The 18,330-nt window shown below is 39.2% G+C and overlaps 1 protein-coding gene and 1 pseudogene across 2 annotated transcripts in view; both read left to right on the top strand.

Moving 5' to 3' along the window:
- The window catches only part of LOC144636444 (putative skeletal organic matrix protein 5), a 143,408-nt pseudogene that overhangs the window by 98,797 nt on the left and 26,281 nt on the right, over positions 1-18,330 (top strand). The window lies entirely within an intron of this gene.
- LOC144635490 (putative skeletal organic matrix protein 5) lies at positions 12,096-14,656 on the top strand. Its single transcript, XM_078494591.1, has 4 exons — positions 12,096-12,279; positions 12,576-12,630; positions 13,005-13,140; positions 14,069-14,656. The coding sequence occupies exons 1-4, from the start codon at positions 12,096-12,098 to the stop codon at positions 14,540-14,542; spliced, it is 849 nt and encodes a 282-aa protein (XP_078350717.1). The 3' UTR covers positions 14,543-14,656.

Below are 18,330 nucleotides of genomic sequence, written 5' to 3'. Positions count from 1 at the left end.
GTTTTACTTCTTTGTCGCCTAAATGTGATTTTAAGATCTGCAGTTCTTGTTCCAGGAAACCCTGTTTGCCAGTCGAGGGCAAGTGAGTCATCAGTGAGCTGCATTATCATGTGCAGAACACCCAAACATGTCTTTCCCCTCATGGGAAACCCTTTTCTTTGGTGGCCGTCCCTTTAGGCAAAAAATCTCCCGACAAGCTATAATATTGCTCGCACTCTGCTTGTATTACAGCAATTGATTTGATGTGAAGTTTTGATCCTAATATATCACACTCCAGCACACGAATAAATGTTTTCCTCTTTTTACGGCCTGTTTGATTTTTGTTGGTGAAGGCTTTCCTACCTGTCCCACATATTTTCCCATTATTTTCAACAACGATCCCGAACCAGGCCAGAAAATCTGCTTTATAAGAGACTTGCCACACACAAAACACTTTTTCTTAGCGAAATTTACGTCTATATTTAATTATGTGACGATAAACAGTGCAAAAAACAAAGCTTGAATCTTCCGCGCCATTTTTATTCCCAAGATCACGCGGTCTTTGTACAGCGGTTGCACGCATGCGCCCGCAAAATGCCCTCCTGCTCTTGTGGTGTTGATTTAAACGGAGAAAGATCAAAGCTATGCGAGTTTCTAAGCTTTTGTGTTCTAATCACGTGACTTACCAAATATAGTCATGACTACCGAACAAACATGGCCAAAAACTAAACCCAGGATACAAAGGGAGCCCAAGATATTACGTTTAGAAGTCATCCATAACAACCATTTTGTAATTTAGGGTCTCCCCTCTTAAGGTAACAGGTTTTACTTTTCTCCCTAGGGCATGCGATCCCGCTTCCGGTTTTCCCCCGTTCTTTACGTTCTCGCAACACGGAAGGACCGCTGTCCGCAGACACAAGCGCCGAAGCAAACATATTTTAACATTTTCACCCTCGCTCACTTACCGTTGAAATGTAAAAGGAAACATAAGCGGGGGAATTAATGGCTTTGTTTGGCTTCAAAAGGCGAGTATTTGATTTTATGGACAAAATCTTCTTAGAGTTTAGTTCATTATCGAAAATTCGGTTCTTTTACAAGTTGTTTATCTTATTCGGCTGCATGAACTAACAGTCAATCTCCGTATTCAATGTAGTCTCCTTTGCTTAGTCCAATGCCTTTCTTTCTTTCTAATATTTTCCTTCAGCCTAATAAATTGTTTAATGCTATTCTTAGTTATTAGCCGGCCCGTTATATGCACAATCCGGCGTTCCATGTTAAAGAAATTTATAAACTTAAAGTGCATGATGGTGGAAGATCCACCATGAATATCCGAAACATCACTTTAATCATGGTTAAAATGATCCCTTTGAGTTTTTTTAGTGTATTTCTGGACCGGGTCTGATTCACGGGAAAGCGGAAACAGAGAATGAGTAATTTAAAGTCATTTTTGTAACGAACAAATAGGCCAAGTTTGATATTTTAAGAGCCTTGGGGGTATAAAACAAAAGAAATGATTTATTCATCACTCGAAACTGATTGTTGAATTTCCCTCAGCAAGGAGGTCAAGTCAGAATTTTAATATATCGAAATTAGCCTATGAATTATGCCTAAACTCTAATGGGAATGGTAACCCCCGATTATTGTTAACTTTGCCTTACCCTTTCTATAAATAATAATTTCTCTCGGACCGAGTTTACTGGGATGATTTCTGTACTTTAAAGTAACACATCGAGACACATAAAATTCATAACAACTGATGTTAATACATTCCCTTCTGTCGAGACAGATATAAAACTAAACTCGAAATTCTACATTAACTTCAATGAAAAAAAAAACCTAGAATAGTGCTTGAAATAAGACACAGGGATTAGGAATTGAGATTCCTAATCTCAATTTTCTAAATTTTTGCTATAATGTTTCATACAAGTCCTCATAATTTCGACGCTGCCATTTTGACCGAGTTGTCAAAGAGTGAGCCTGGGCTCCCTGTGTGGTAAATAAAACAACATGAAGCCAATTACTATCGATTGCATCTACCTGTGAACGCACGCGCTGAACACATGTTTTCAAATGATGTCAAACGTCAGCGTTTCAGGTGTCAAACTTTGAAGTTTAGCAGTTCGTAACGGCAACTTTCGCGCCGAAAATTCAACACATTCCGGTTTCGAAATGGCGGAAAGATTAGATATAGAAACTTCTTCTGAGAAACTGATGCTGATCTGTGTCGATATGCATACACAGGTTCACTTGAATCATTTCTAGTGTAAAGCCTTGCCCGTTCGCAGTGTTTATGGTGAGTATTTTGAGTGCAAAATTTCGCGTTTCGGTCGGCTAAACTTCACAGTTTGATTCCTGAAACGCTGACGTTTGACGTCATTTGAAAACATGTTTTCAGCGCGTGCGTTCACAGGTAGATGCAATCTACAGTAAAGGAAAACGAAGCGAAGCAAATCCCCAACTGTCTGTACGATCCCTTTCCTAGTCTTGCTATTGTTTCACAGATAGATAGAGAAATAGAGGATATTACATGGTTGCGCGGAGATATGAAATTTATCTTCGAGTGTTCAAATCGATATCTCACGAGTGAGCGCAGCGAACGAGTGGGATATTGATTTGAACACGAGAAGATAAACTTCATATCTCCAAGCAACCATGTAATATTCTGTTTATTATATAAACCTACTAATTACCATGTTTTTGACGATTTTCCGAAGATTTCCGACCGTTTTCCGAGGATTTCCGAAGATTTTCAAAATGTTGTCCGAAGGTCGTACGAATGTTTCCGAATATTTTCCAAACTTTTCCGAAAATTTCCGAAGATATTCGAAGATTGCCGAAGATTGCCGAGGAAGATCCGAGGATGTTTCGACTTAATATCGATTTTCTTTGGCTCATTAAGCATTGAAACAGGGCACACTTGCCAGAAAATGTTCCGAAATCGATATCTTCACATGTGAAAATAACATGTTATTTTCACGTGTGAAGATATGATTTTTTCGTGCGAAAGATTTCCTGGTATTTCACTGATGTTTATATAATAAACCTTTATTTAATATCGATAGATAAAATTTAAAGCTGAAAGCTTATTTGCCTTACCCTTTCTATATTTAACCATCTTTCCCGGCCCGAGTTTGCTGGATTGGTTTCTGTACTTGAAAGAAAGACATATAAAATTCATATCAACTGAGGTTAATACATCTCCTTCTGTCGAGACAAATTTAAACCTAAACTGGAAATGCTACATTTCAATTGAAAAGAAACCTAGAATATTGCTTGAAGTAAGACATAGAGCTAAGATATTAAGATTCCACTCAATAATTTATAACTGTCCTATGAAATTATTATGGACTAATGGAGCGATCTGTTAATTAATACACTACATACAAATATCCTAAAAGGAGGACATTGCTACAGCTAAATAAAGTGATTGAATAAATTAATAAATGAGCCCTGTAAGATTTTATTTAAATCCACCTTGTATACAGTACATAAAAACGCTTATTAGCGAACAATTTGTTTTTCTTCTGTGGATTTTTTTAAACACAATAAAGAAAATGCGAGTATATGCTAACGAAGGCTGGTCATGACAGTGTCAATTTACTTCTTACAAAGCATTTTAAGCCCTAATGCAGAGCTCATCATCGTCGAGTAACTAACAAATTCAAATACTAAGCAACAACAGCATGCGTTCAGAATCCTCAGTGGTAAAATAAATATCTTGAATCCGAAGGGAAAGGAAGCGAAACAAAATCCTTAACTGCCTGTACGATCGCTTTTCAAGTCATGATATTGGTCCATAGATAAAGTCCTAACGTTTAAAAAATCCAAAACCCTTCTTCATGGAAAACTAACCCTCTTTGTTCAATTCAAGTGTAAATTTCGGATCAGAAGAAATGGCGCTAAGTTGTTGAGTTCACTTGTACTCTTGACTGAGACGAGCACGAGCAGCCGAGCAGCCGAGCAGCCGAGCAGCCGCGCAAATTCTATGTCGCAGTCCTTCATAAACGTTTTCTTTGAATTTTCTACCAACTGCAAACATGTGCGAGGAATTTTGGTTTAAACAATAGTCAGGAATGATAGCTTTTGGTTATTCAAGCAATCCTTCGGAAAAAAAGGGGCTACAGGTATTTATGTTATATTATTTATTTTTTAATGTCAACTTGAGGGGGAAGTAATAATTCACCAAAATAAGCGAAGATGGCTACTGAAAATTAAGGTGGATTAAAACAAAAAAGTGACAAAATTGAGTCATGTTTTTTCGAGAGGCGCCGTCCTTGACGTTGCCCATTTAAAATTTCACGGGAATATCACCAGCCGATGAATTGTTACTTCAATAGCGAGTGCCAGTCTTCGGGCGAAGTGGCGACGGTTTATTAACACAGGCGACGTTTTAAGTGGTAAACGTAGACTTGAAAACGTAGAGTCAGTAATTGCCTTTTATTGACCCTCTCTATACCGATTATCGATCGTGTGACACTTCTGCAAATGATCTGGAGAACAATTTTCTCGTGCATTAATATTTCTATGTTAACCACCCGGAATTTGGTAGTAAGCTTTATACTTAAAAAAAAAACACACTAAGAGAGGATAATAAGGAATATATATAATGCTGAGACGTGTATCTACATCTAATCATAACATCGCGTGAAGATATTATTATTCCACTCAAGTATTAATCGCTTGTTTATTTGATGGATTGATTTAGTAGCAAATTCAGCTTTGCCGAAGTGTTTGCTTTGTTAATGCACTACAAATAAATACCAAATAAACAAGAAGATAAAATCACTACTCGTTAAAATTTTTTATATGTTAAGTTTCCAATAGTGAGTACTTCGTTAAGACATTACTCAGCAAGATGCACTCGTTTCTGAACTCGGTTCGGTTCATTCTACAGCTATCCTGTGTGATTGCGATTGTAAATGCTAATGGAAACAACACTGCCACGAATGATTTTCTGCAGAGAATCAATCTTATACCTTCAAATAAATGTTGCTTCTGTGCAAAACAAACAGAGACTATCATCCATCTTTTCTTGAACTGTCCCATAACGCAATGTTTTTGGGAAGATATTAAACAATTTCTCTTTCAAAAGGGCTTTGGGACTGAGTTTGTTCTCACAGATCTCCATTTGATGGGGCTGTTAAGAATCCCGACTAACACAGCCGTTGATCTTGTGCTTCTAATTGCGAGATATCATCTTTACTCCCGGAAATTAGGCGGAGCGCCTCCTTGTTTGTCTGTTTTCTTGAGTAAGTTGAATTCCATTATTCAAATTGAAAAACAAATAGCTTTGCATAGTAATCGTTTGACCGCCTTCACAAACAAGTGGAAGATGTTTCTCTGTTAATCTCCTCTACACTTTTTTCCCTATAAATTATCTCCATGTTTTATCCGTTTGATTTATCCACCAATCTAGTTTCTGTAAACCAAGTGTTGGTTTAGTTTTTTTTTCAAATGTGAAATTTATTTATAGATCCGTCTAGCCATTATGTAGTTTTTTTTTTTTTTTTTTGAAAAATTTAATCTAGTCGACTGTTTCCTTTACTAAGTAGTTGCTGTAGCGTCATTGTTATTTGTATATATGCATAGTTTTTCTGCTGTTTTTTTTTTTTTTTTTTCCTTTTTGCACTGTAATTGTGGCATGAGGCATTGTTAGTATCACTGAAAGCATAGCAAAAAAAAAAAAAAAGAAAAAGAAAAGAAAAAAAAAAAAAAGAGAGAAATATATATGTAGATTTAAATAAGTAATAAGCAAATACAGTATTGTAAATTAGATAGTATTGTAAGTTTTGTAATGTTAATATGGTAGGTAACACCAGTATTTTATTAGGATATAAGGTATTGTCAGTATTGTTAACAATGTTTTCTTGTACTGTTAGTAACTGTAAGTAATGTAGTTAATGTTAGTATTGTAAGTAATGTTAGTTTTGTTTAAGTAATTTGTGGTATTGTATCGAAAAAGCAATTATCGTGAACGCGAATGGAAATTCAGGCAACATTGAGATCGCCAACGTGAAAGATTCACACAACACCGAGAAAGCCATCAAATCTCTTGAAGCAACTTTGGAGAAAAACTTTCAGAAGCTTATTCGCGTAGTCAATGGCACATCTCGTGGAAAACCCAACGTTGAATCTGGTATAAAATTGTGTCACTTAATTGATTTTCTTTGTTTTGTTTCTTGCTAAACTTTAACGCATTTAATCGTGGACAAGTTTGTTCTTTGCGTCGTGTAACGAAGCAACACAACATGTCTTGCGTCGTGTAAAAGCCTATAGAATTGTGCATCTTGCATTGTTTGATTATATCTTTGTGTTTTTTCTCACTTAACTTTAGTTAATTTTATCATGGTCCATCCTTTGCGTCGCGTAACGAAGCATGGTGTCTTCCTCTTGTAAAATTGTGTCTCTTGTTTAATTTAGCTTGTCTTGTTACTCGCTTTAATTGATTGAATTTTATCTTGGGCAGGCTCATCCTTTGCGTCGTAAAATGAAGCATCGTGTCTTGCGTCGTGTAAAATTGTGCCTGTTGTTTGATTTAGTATCTTTGTCTTGTTTCTCGCTTCAAAAACTCATTAATAATTCATAAAGAAAACACAAAGGAAATTAATGTTTAAGGAGTGTCTTTATATCAGTTGTCCTGCACCGATTCAAAGCGGCTCTCTGATTGGCTGATTTTGGCTGATTTTATAAATTTTGTACCGAGACGTACCGGACCAATCACACGCGAGCTTTGGTTGTGAAGCCAAAGTTAGTAGGCGAAACGGTTGGTGTCATTTGGCTATGTTCGTCTGTTCGACAAGATGCATCGTTTTTAACGTTATTTTTGTTGAGATTGTCAGTTTTGTAAGCTTTGTTATTGTGTTGGAACTGTTTGAGTTATATCGCGTTGTTTATGGTACACCCGGTACAGTCGGTACGGCCGGTACAGTCGGTACAGTCGGTACGCCCGGTACACTCGGTACACCCAGTACAGTCGGTATGGCCGGTACAGTCGGTACGGCCGGGTGTACCGAGCGTACCGGGCGTACCGATTGTACCGGGCGTACCGGGTGTACCGAGTGTACCGAGTGTACCGACTGTACCGGGCGTACCGAGTGTACCGGGTGTACCGAGTGTACGGGGCGTACCAGGCGTACAGGGTGTACCCAGCGCACCGAGCGTACCGGCTTAGATGCCGATTTTCATACCTGTACTACGATTTAAGCGATGCATGTTCACCGAAATTTGCCGTTGAGTTCACAACAAACACAAACCCAAAAAGGATTAATAAAGCAGAGAGAACGCGTCTTTTACACAACTTATTGCGTCCAATCGTTTACTTCGTGATTCCTGTGTGTGTCGTGTGTGTGTGTGTGTGTAATTTCCTCGGGTGAGTAATTTATTTTTTAAAATTACACGTCATGCATATCCCCTTCACCACTATAACCACTATATTTACTACTATTATATGGCAAAGCCAGTCTTAGACAAATCCAAGCGTTAAGATTGGTTCTTTCTTGGTCGGGATTTTGCCATACGGACCACTTCCATGAAAATGGTCCAAGCCGTGTATTTTTTCGATAGCCGGCAAATTCAAATTTCCAACTAAACCTGCTAAAACAAAACGTGTACTCTCACATTCGCAAAGAAACTACCGAAAAGATTGATATTTTTCAGAGCTTACAACGTGGACGAAGAAAACGAATACTCACCGAGCGAATTACAACCGAATTGTCTTAAGATCTCTTAAAGTTTGGGAAACTTCTGATTTCAGTGGAAACAAACACATGCATCACCGACAGACAACAGAGCACTTCTTACAATGTCTACAAGTAGGCCATGGTTGTATGTGCATGAGTTATTGTTCTTGAGCCAATTGACGACAACATTCATTTACACTCAAAACTGATCCTTCCTTCCTTCCTTTAACCTGCGATCAGGCGTTATTTTTCTCGCGGCGGAGGGGTCTCGCCTTCCCTCCGCCGCGAAAAAAGAAAGCCTGATCGCAGGTTATCCTTCCTTAAGTGGTACTAAACTTATTTTTTTTATTGTTGATATAATGTGAGTCACTTTTCGCGGCATGTCATATTCGCGACACTTATTGTTCGCGTCACTTTTATTTCGCGATTTTTTGGAATATCGAAATTCGCGAAATAAAAGGAAAAGTGTCGCGAAAATTATATGTAATAAGGTACATTGCACAAATAAGCGCGCACACTGGTTGCACGAAGAAATTACTAGAAAATTAAATTTATAGTTTATATACAACTCCTTGTCTCGAACATCAGTAACGGTACGATCCTGAGGAGATAATTTAAAAAGTCCACAAAACCGGGTCATTCGGTTGCAATCTATGTAAAGAGTATTTCAGTTGATTGCTAGTATTTAACATCATGACAAGACAGCAGCGTAAATCCAGCAAACGATGGTCAGCAACAGCAGCGCAATAAGTGTCATTTTCTAAATGTGAAAAAGCAGGATCCGTGTCAAGCCGACTTCGGATCGTTACAATATTCTGCACAAAGTATTTCCTAAAGTCGTTTGTGAAAGCCGCATATGTCTCCAATAAAACTAAAACATTATTGGACATATATTTTTTAATGTTTTAACATACTTTTCTCCAAATAGAGAAAATAAATTCCCACGAAATACTGTCACGCCGAAAGATGGAATTAAAGGAAGTCCGTCAGACTTATGCACCTGAATTATTTTCAATCTATTGCCAACTTCTGTCCTACTTTCTTGTTGAAATAAATATTTTCAAACAACACCAAACATCAAAAATCAGGTTTGACGTTTTACAGAATGACACAGAATCACTGCGAGCTTTTGCATAAAGCTTGAGAACTTTGTGAACCAGAATTACTGTACGATAATTATAGTACATCTCATTACAAACTTTTGTGATACCGGCTCCTTCTTACTCACGTTCTACGGTCCGGTACACTCGATACACTCAGTACACCCGGTACACTCGGTACACCCGGTACACTCGGAACACTCGGAACACTTGGTACGCTCGGTACACTCGATACACCCGGTACACTCGGTACATTCGGTACGGCCGGTACACCCGGTACGCTCGGTACACTCGGTACACTCGGTACACTCGGTACACCCGGTACACTCGGTACACTCGGTACACCCGGTACACTCGGTACACCCGGTACACTCGGTACACCCGGTACACTCGGTACACCCGGTACACTCGGTACACCCGGTACACTCGGTACACCCGGTACACTCGGTACAGCCGGTACACTCGGTACAGCCGGTACAGCCGGGACACTCGGTACACTCGGTACACTCGGTACACCCGGTACACTCGGTACACTCGGTACAGCCGGTACACTCGGTACACTCGGTACACTCGGTACACCCGGTACACTCGGTACACCCGGTACACTCGGTACACTCGGTACACCCGGTACACTCGGTACACTCGGTACACTCGGTACACCCGGTACACTCGGTACGGCCGGTACGGCCGGTACACCCGGTACACCCGGTACGCTCGGTACACTCGGTACACTCGGTACAGCCGGTACACTCGGTACAGCCGGTACACTCGGTACACCCGGTACACTCGGTACACCCGGTACACTCGGTACACCCGGTACAATCGGTACAGCCGGTACACTCGGTACGGCCGGTACAGCCGGTACACTCGGTACAGCCGGTACACTCGGTACACTCGGTACACCCGGTACACTCGGTACAGCCGGTACACTCGGTACACTCGGTACAGCCGGTACAGCCGGTACAGCCAGTACGGCCGGTACGGCCGGTACGGCCGGTACAGCCGGTACAGCCGGTACGGCCGGTACACCCGGTACAATCGGTACAGCCGGTACACTCGGTACAGCCGGTACAGCCGGTACACTCGGTACAGCCGGTACACTCGGTACACTCGGTACACCCGGTACACTCGGTACAGCCGGTACACTCGGTACACTCGGTACAGCCGGTACGGCCGGTACGGCCGGTAATGTCGGTACAGTCGGTACAGTCGGTACGGCCGGTACGGCCGGTACCGTCGGTACGACCGGAAATGGCCGGTTCCGGTCATAGCCGTGCTTATCCATGCTTTCCCATGTTTGCCGTTGCTATTGTAAATACCTATGATAAGCCAGAAATGTTCCTTAGATGGGATGTAAATTAGAGGAACTACTAACGGTGAAAGAAATCACCACAAAACATATAAAGTATTTATTTTATTAAATAATTTACTATTGTTCTCGTGGATCAGCCAATCAGAGAGACGCTTTGAACCGGTGCGGGACTGCTCCTTTATATCTCATAAAAACACGGCTAAACTTTACGTCCAGTTTTCTAGGCCAAAATAACCGCAAATCTAAATATTAGTGCAAGAATGAGTTGATCTACATCAAAAGATTTTGAAGCCGTTCAATAAATTCGCAGTTGATAAAACGCCGCTGCTCATTTATTAAACATTACTTAACTTAAAGTGTATATGACAGATTTTTTTTATTTGCCTGATAAAAATAAACGTGGTATGCTGATGCGGACATCGAAAAAAAGAAATTCGAAATCTCGTTTTTTTTTCACCGCGTTTTCGACCTAAAACACGCTATATTTTCACTTCCGGTTGGTCCAAAACCGCGCACAGTGGGGAGCTGGGTCTATTCTGCTTTTGACGTCCAATCTCGAGCCCAGAGTCCTTCTAGTCGGTCAGCGGTATGGGATGTACTCTGGGAAACTGGAATCGATCAGATCAATTTCAGGTCGATTCCAGGAAGAACCTTGGTCTTCCGTCTTTTATTGCGCATGCTCGTAGTTCCAAGCGGAAGTAAATTTCACAGAACGGAAGTAAATCGAAAAAGTTGAACTACAGTATTACTGGTGTTTATTGATTCAACAAAAGTAACAATAACGTCCTGCAGTTAACAAAAGAGAGAGTTAACAAAAATGCGTCTGGTGTTTTGATTTCCTTTAGTCTCTTTCTTGAGCATTCTGCTATGTTTGTTTTAAAATCAAAGGTGTTGTTAGTCTTCCAGGATTCCGTCCGTGAAGACTGCGTGCGTGTGTCCGTTGTTGTTTTGGCGAGGACAGCTAAGAAATTTACATAATACACAGCGCACAAACAAGCTATTGTTCTGTTCATAAAAAAAAAAAAATTGTTTGGCGACTTTCGCATACTTTTATTTGGCGACTTTTGTATATTGGAAAGGCTTCTCGCTGACAGCGCATCTTTTCAGGATAGGTTGCATGTTTTCAAGTAAACAATTTTTTCCTCGTTGAATGGCGGTGATATTAATAAAGACGTTGAAGGCCACACGCACACAGATCAACGCTATTCAAAAGGCGTAATTAGCATTTTGGCGACTTAGCACGTGCACGCGTGTGTTATAATTTTTGTACAATTCATTTTCTTCAGCAAAACAACAACGCGTTTTGTTCAAATTCTGCGTCATTAGTAATTATTTTGAATCGTGCACTGTCTGCCATATTCAGTTTTTCAACCGGAACGGAGATTTAAATGAAAACAGTAGTTCTAGCGAGATTTGTAAGTCAACTATAAATTGAGTTTTCAATTGACCTTGTCCTTGGTGACGCCGTCGTTTGTTGTTTAAAAACTCCGTTCAGAATCGACGTTTAAAGGAAGTCCTTTTTTATTCATGGTATATTTTACGTTCAAAGAGAAGGGAAGAATTAGAAAATATTTCATTTATTTAGAGCCATATCACGATTTCTTAGGTGTTTTTACAAAATTAAGCTGATACTTCTGAACATTTGACCATGGAAAACAAAAAAAATGTTTTTCCAGGGTTTCCGGTTTGTTTTACTTCCAGGAAGATTTTCACACTTCCGTGTTGATTTCTATTGTTCTTTGAGGGCCAATAGAGAAAGAGAAATACATTTCAGTTTCCCAGAGTGTCTACCGGCGACCCTACCGCTGACCAACCGCTGACGGTCCACGGAGCCGGGAGACACTCTGGGCTCGAGATTGTTTGACGTCATGGTCGGTTTAGACCCAGCTCCCCACTGCGCGAATTTTTTTTTTCAATGTTCGCATCAGCATACCACGAAGATTTAATCAGGCAAATAAAAAAAAATCTGTCATATACACTTTAATTGAATTTTATCTTGGACCGGTTCGTCCTTTGCGTCGAATAATGAAACAACATGTCTTGCGTCGCGTGAATGAAAATTCAGGCAACACTGAGATCACCAACGTGAAAGATTCAGACAAGACTGAGAAAGCCATCAAATCTCTTGAAGCCACTTTGGAGAAAAACTTTCAGAAGCTTATTCGCGTAGTCAATGGCACATCTCGTGGAAAACTCAACGTTGAATCTGGTATAAAAACTTGCTAAACTGCTAACCTTTATTGCATTTTATCACGGACAAGTTTGTCCTTTACGTCGTGTAACGAAGCAACCTGTCTTTCGTCGTGTAAATGCTTATATAATTGTGCCTCTTGTTTTATTTAATCTCTCTGTTTTGTTTCTCGCTTAACTAGCCTTGATTGAATTTAATCTTGGGCAGGCTCGTCCTTTGCGTCGTGTCATGCGTCGTGTAAAAATGTGTTTCTTGTTTAATTTAGTATCTTTGTCTCGTTTCTCGTTTAACTTAATTTATTTTATCTTTTGCAGGTTCGTCCTTCGCATCGTGTAAAGACATTTACGTGAGCCATAAGTACGTTGTCAGGTTGGAAGATATAAGTATCAAAGACACCCAAAGAGTAAAAAAGAAAAAAAAAACTTAAAAATGATCAACGCAATATCCGTATAACGTTTGTGCTTTTTTTAGCAAGTTGTGACAAAAAAAATCTAGATTTCAAATTTATGAACAATCCTTACCTTTGGCCACCGCAGTTTGTTCGTTGTCGTATTTTTAAAGCATCATTTTTAACCACTAAAGTTCGATAAATTTATTGTCGAAAAAGACCTTTTGAAAAAGCTCTAAATATTAGTTTTCCTAGTTTTTCTTGAACGGTTTTACCATCTAGAAAGGTGTTGGAAAAAGTATTATACTGAGATGTGATTTGCTTTTCATTTATGTTTCTTATGTTCTGTAATCAGTTCGCAGGGGAATAGAGCTTACTTACTCCAAATAAACGCTGCGAAGGTCCCTGTTTTTTGTCACATGACAATTCATGGCCTTGGAGCATGCGGTGGTGGTGGATGGTCGCTGGTCATGAAAATTGACGGCGCTAAGGTAAAACATGACACTCTCTAATCTAAAACAATGTAGTTAAAACATTGTCAAACATTATGACGTATTCTTGTTTCGTTATGTTTAAGTGACAACTTTCGGAGTATTGGCGCTGCGTTTTTTTGGAGGCAGAAATATTCGATCGAAACCTTTAGTTCTTCTTCAGAGAATACAGTCGAAGCTCTCATAAGCGGACACCCTCGGGACGCGAAAAAAGTGTCCGCAACTGGAGCTGGCCGCTTACGAGAATGGTTCTTGTAAGTGGCCACTAGAGGTGTAGGGGATAGATGGCCGCTTACGGGAGCTTGCCCAGCTAACATAATGGTAATATGCAACTTAGTGGTGTTTCGAAATGTAACCGGACGTGGATGACGACAAAACAAACACTGAAATATGGTACTGTAATTACAGTAAAATCATTGTGACGAACCGCGATGTGAAGTTGATTGATTAATACAAGATACAGAGGTTTTTTTATATGATTTTCTTTGCGGTGTCCGCTTACGGGAGCTTAAAAATAAAGCAAAAAGTCTAAGTCGTAATCTCGTAAAGTGTCCGCGGCCGCTTACGGGATTGTCCGCTTACGAGAATGTAAAAATACAGAGTTTGTATGGGAGTAAAAACGGGGTTTCCAACAAGGTGGCCGTAAGTAGAGCTGTCCGCTTACGAGAGTGTCCGTTAAGAGAGCTCCGACTGTAAACAAAACTAATGCTTGCTACCTTGACTGTAACTAATAAGCATAAAGTCTTCCAAAACAATTTTAGTGACAAAATGTTTACTAAGATAAAATAAGGTTCTACAATTTTTTAAAGGGGCTGCGTAGTGTCTATGAAATAACCTCAAGATGTCAAACAATTTTAGAAAAGTCTTTTGTTGGGATGGTGCAACCTTCAGTTTGTATTAAATATCGCGAATTTTTTGCTCTCGATAGGCAACCTTTCGTTACGATTCCCAACTCTGGAGCAACAAGATCGACTTCAATCTTGCAGGAGGAAAGACTGGGTTTGACCATCATGAGACCAAGCTACCGACCTACTGGAACACACCCTTCTCCAAGGTTTGTCTTGGCATGAAGATCGGCCAACAGATCAACTTCGTTGTCCTCGACAAGCAGGCCAACTCTCTGTACTCACTGATCGCTGATGGGCAATACCGCCCCACCTCACTGGGTCGTAACACATGGAAGACGCTGATTGGCTCACTGGCCCATTTGCAGTCGTACTGTAATAGGGAAGGCTTCAATGCTGCATGCAGCGCAAAACATTCCCAAGCTCGAATCGGTATCCTTGGTAACGACCAAAACGACTGCAACACATGTGATTCCAGAATCGGGTTTGGTACGCAAAACTTTAACACGTGTGGAGACAGAAACATCAAAGCCATGGGATATATTTTGGTTCAGTGAGAAGAAAAACCGAGAACGTTATAATTAGAAGCCGTTAGAAGATATGTTGTTAGAAAAGTAAGAAACCGCAAACATAGAATGAAACTGACTGATTAATCTAAGTTGGTTCTCAACAAGTGCTGAAAATAGATTTAAGAAACAGAGGTCAAGTATATTAGAAATAAACATTGGTGTTGGGAATTCACAAGTGTTTGACTTATATTTTGTTAATATACATGCATACTCCACACGTAAGTTACACCCTGCCAGAGGGCCTCTCAGGAGGAGGGGAGGTGGGGGTGATCCATATTCCCTTCATCCCTTGAAAATTTGCATATATCTTCCATGTTCGCCATTGAGAAATTCACTGGCTGCCCAAAGTTTGTTTCACGAAAGATTCCCGTTAATTGTATTTCTTGTTTTCTAAAAATGATCGTATAACTTTTCTTGTCCCTATTAAGATAATTATACATGTTACCTTTTGCCCCAAACCCTTGGGACCCCTTAGCAATGGAGTATCGATCGTACATTTTTTTAGGGCTAAGTCATTAGATCCAAAGCGAGTTGAACGTTTTGTTGCTCTTACGCTGCTATCAAAGGTTATGTTCAGATATTCCGATTTCATTTCTGCAGTCCTCTGGGAACAAGCGCTTTAGAACATATTATTACGTGCAAGACACGGTGATTGCAAGAGACAGGGCTAACGCCACCTTCAGTCTCAGACTCCTTTCAGGTCAACAGTTTCTTCTTTAAAAGTCTCAAAATCAAACCTAAACAACTTTTCAGACATTTTTACGGAGGCCATATAGCCCAGGCGCACTCCATTATACGCACGATTTAGCAGTCTGTTATAGATGGCGCATTATGTCTTGGACTTTCATTGAAGGAAGCGTCTTTTGCTAGAGCACTCGTCACCAGGACCTCGTGCCCTCCTCACGGTCTTCTAATTTCCACTAATCAGACATTAGACTACTGAGTTCAGTCGATTCCTTTAGGGGCAGATTTTAATTGAAAAGAAAAGAAAAAGGAAATAACGGCCTGATGAACTTTGCTAAAGTACTTATCTACCAAATTGCCACATTCATTTGACAGGCTTAGAATAACGTGCATGATGGTGGATGATCCGCAAAGAATATCTGTAACATTACTATATGGTTAAAATGATCCGTTTGAGTCTTCCAGTGCATTTCTGGACCAGGTCTGATTCACGGGAAAACGGAAACAGAGAATTAGTAATTTAAAGTGATTTCTCGCGTGACGTACATATAGGCCAAGTGCGATATTTTATGAGGCTATTTCCTATGCAAGGAAGCCAAGTCAGAATTTAAATATATCGAAATTGGCCTATAAATTATGCCTTACCTCTTATTATGAATGGTAACCCCAGATTATTGTTAACTTTGCCTTACTTTTTCTATAGTTAATCATTTTATCCGGCCCGAGTTTACTGGGATGGTTTCTGTACCACATAAAATTCATAACAACTGAGGTTAATACATTCCCTTCTGTTTAGACAGATATAAAACTAAACTCGAAATTCTACATTAATTTCAATGAAAAAGAAACCTAGTATAGTGCTTGAAATAAGACACAGAGATTAGGAATTGAGATTCCACTCAATAATTTGTAATTGTCCTAGGGAATGATTATGGACTAATGGAGCTATCCGTTAATTAATGCACTACATACAAATATCATAAACAGGAAGGCATGACGATTTTAGTTTAATCCACCATGTGTACATAAATATCCTCCTTACTGAATTTTCTTCTTTCCATAAGCTTCATTACAAAACCTACCTACAAGGAATTCAGTTAGACGTATCCTGGTTTCTAAATAAAACACCGTAGTCATGATAAACATTGAAGAAAAAAATACAAATGCCAAATGAACGATTATCTTTTCTTCTGTGGAATTTATGATTCACATCATAAAGAAAATGCGAGTATATGTTTACGAAGCCTGGTCATAACAGTGTCTCAATAATTCTTACGTAGCATTTTAAGCGCTAATGCAGAGTTCAACATCGTCGCGTAAATAACAAATTCAAGGAATAAGCAGCAACAGCAGACGTTCAGAATCCTCAGTGGTAAATAAAACAACATGAAGCCAATTAAAGCTGGGAAACGAAGCGAAGCAAATCCTCAACTGTCTATACGATCCCTTTCCTAGTCATGATATTGTTTCACAGATAGATAGAGAAACCTTTTTTTAATATCAATAGATAAAATTTAAAGCTGAAGGCTTATTTGTCGCTTATATACGTAGTGTTTTACATAAAAAATTACATTAAAAATATAGTATTAAAATTTGCTTCTAAAGTCTGGTTTTCACTAGCGACGCAAGAACAAGCGCAAGCACAAGTGCGAGAATAACACCTCTTATTTCTCTGTGAAAACGGCTTCGACTCAAACAAAAAGCACAAGTGCATTGCAGCTTTATGCTAGAGCTTGTGCTTGCGGCAAGCACAAGAACAAGGATCAAAATTTGTCCTTTTTGCGTGATTGGGCTCATGCTTGCGCTTGTGCTTGCGTCGCTAGTGAAAACCAGGCTTAAACGTTAACTATGTCTTAATATTACATTTAAAATATAAGCTAATATACATCTAAAAATATATAAAATCTTCGTCTATAAAAATTGAGAAAGGAATTGATGTGGAATTAAAATTAAATGTTTAACTCCTGTGTTATTTTCCAATTTTGATTGAAGTGATTTGCAAGTAGTCGTTGGCTAACGTGTTGTTCCACAGCGCTGGGCCTCTGTATGCCATCGTTAGGTCAAGACCTAACGTTATTTTCAACATGCAAAATCCTTCTTGGTGGAAAATTAATTTATCATCTTCTTTCAAACCAAGTGTAAATTTGGATCAGAAGAAACGTCGCTAATGTGTTCAATTCACTCCTCACCAAGACGAGCACCACTAGCTGAAAAGTCGTGCAAACTCTTTTTCGTAGTCCTTCATAAGCATTTCCTTTGAAATGTCTACCAGCTGCAATTGTGTGAGAGAAATTCTGGCCGTTAAATAATGATAAGAATCATGATAGCTTTGAGTTGTTATTTCTGCGTTTTTAAGCGATTTGTCGTAAAATACAATAGGCTTAAGGAAATTTTATTATTATATCTTTTTATTTCTTATTTCATTTGAAGGAAGAAGTGATAATATAGCAATATAAGCCATGCTGGTTTTTGTAAAGGTGAGTAAAAAACAAGAAACGTGACAAAATTGAGCCAAGTTTTTCCAAGATGCTCCGTCCTTCGACAGAGCTACTTTAAAGTCCCATGGGAATATCACCAGCCGATGAATTGTTATAAGAATAGCGAGTGCCAGTCTTCGGGCAAAATGGCGACACTTAATTGACACAGACGACATTTTAAGTGGTAACAATAGTCTTGAAAACGCAAAGTGCAGTAATTGCCTTTTATTGAATCTCTTTATACGTTAACACGTCTATCTGCAACTTATGCAGATGATCTGGAAGACAATATTCCTTTGCATTAACGATTTCTTTCAGTTTATATTTTAAAACAACTTTTCACGGAGAAAGTTTGGTAGTCATTTTTGTCACTTTAATATAACACAGTTAGAGAAGATAATAAGGAAGATATATAATGCTGAGACATGTATCTATACCTAACCATAACATTGCGTGAAGATATATTGTTCCACTCAAGTATTAATTGATTGATTAATTGATGGATTGATTTAGTGGCAAATTCAGCTTTGCTAGAGTGTTAGCTTTGTTAATGCACTACAAATAAATGCCAAATAAACAAGAAGATAAAATCACGACTCGATAAAACTTTTGTTA

Source organism: Oculina patagonica, chromosome 13 (assembly GCF_052425735.1).
Source record: "Oculina patagonica isolate OP01 chromosome 13, crgOcupat, whole genome shotgun sequence".
NCBI lineage: Eukaryota > Metazoa > Cnidaria > Anthozoa > Scleractinia > Oculinidae > Oculina > Oculina patagonica.
The sequence above is the reverse complement of the archived record's forward strand: the minus strand, read 5'-3'. Positions and strand labels throughout refer to the sequence as shown.

Bases quoted from the DNA above. Each gene is read 5' to 3' on its own strand.
- LOC144635490 (XM_078494591.1), top strand. From the start codon at position 12,096: ATGAAACAACATGTCTTGCGTCGCGTGAATGAAAATTCAGGCAACACT. The intron at 12,280-12,575 runs GTATAAAAACTT...TATCTTTTGCAG, and splicing joins AAAACTCAACGTTGAATCTG to GTTCGTCCTTCGCATCGTGT. The intron at 12,631-13,004 runs GTTGGAAGATAT...TTCTGTAATCAG, and splicing joins AGCCATAAGTACGTTGTCAG to TTCGCAGGGGAATAGAGCTT.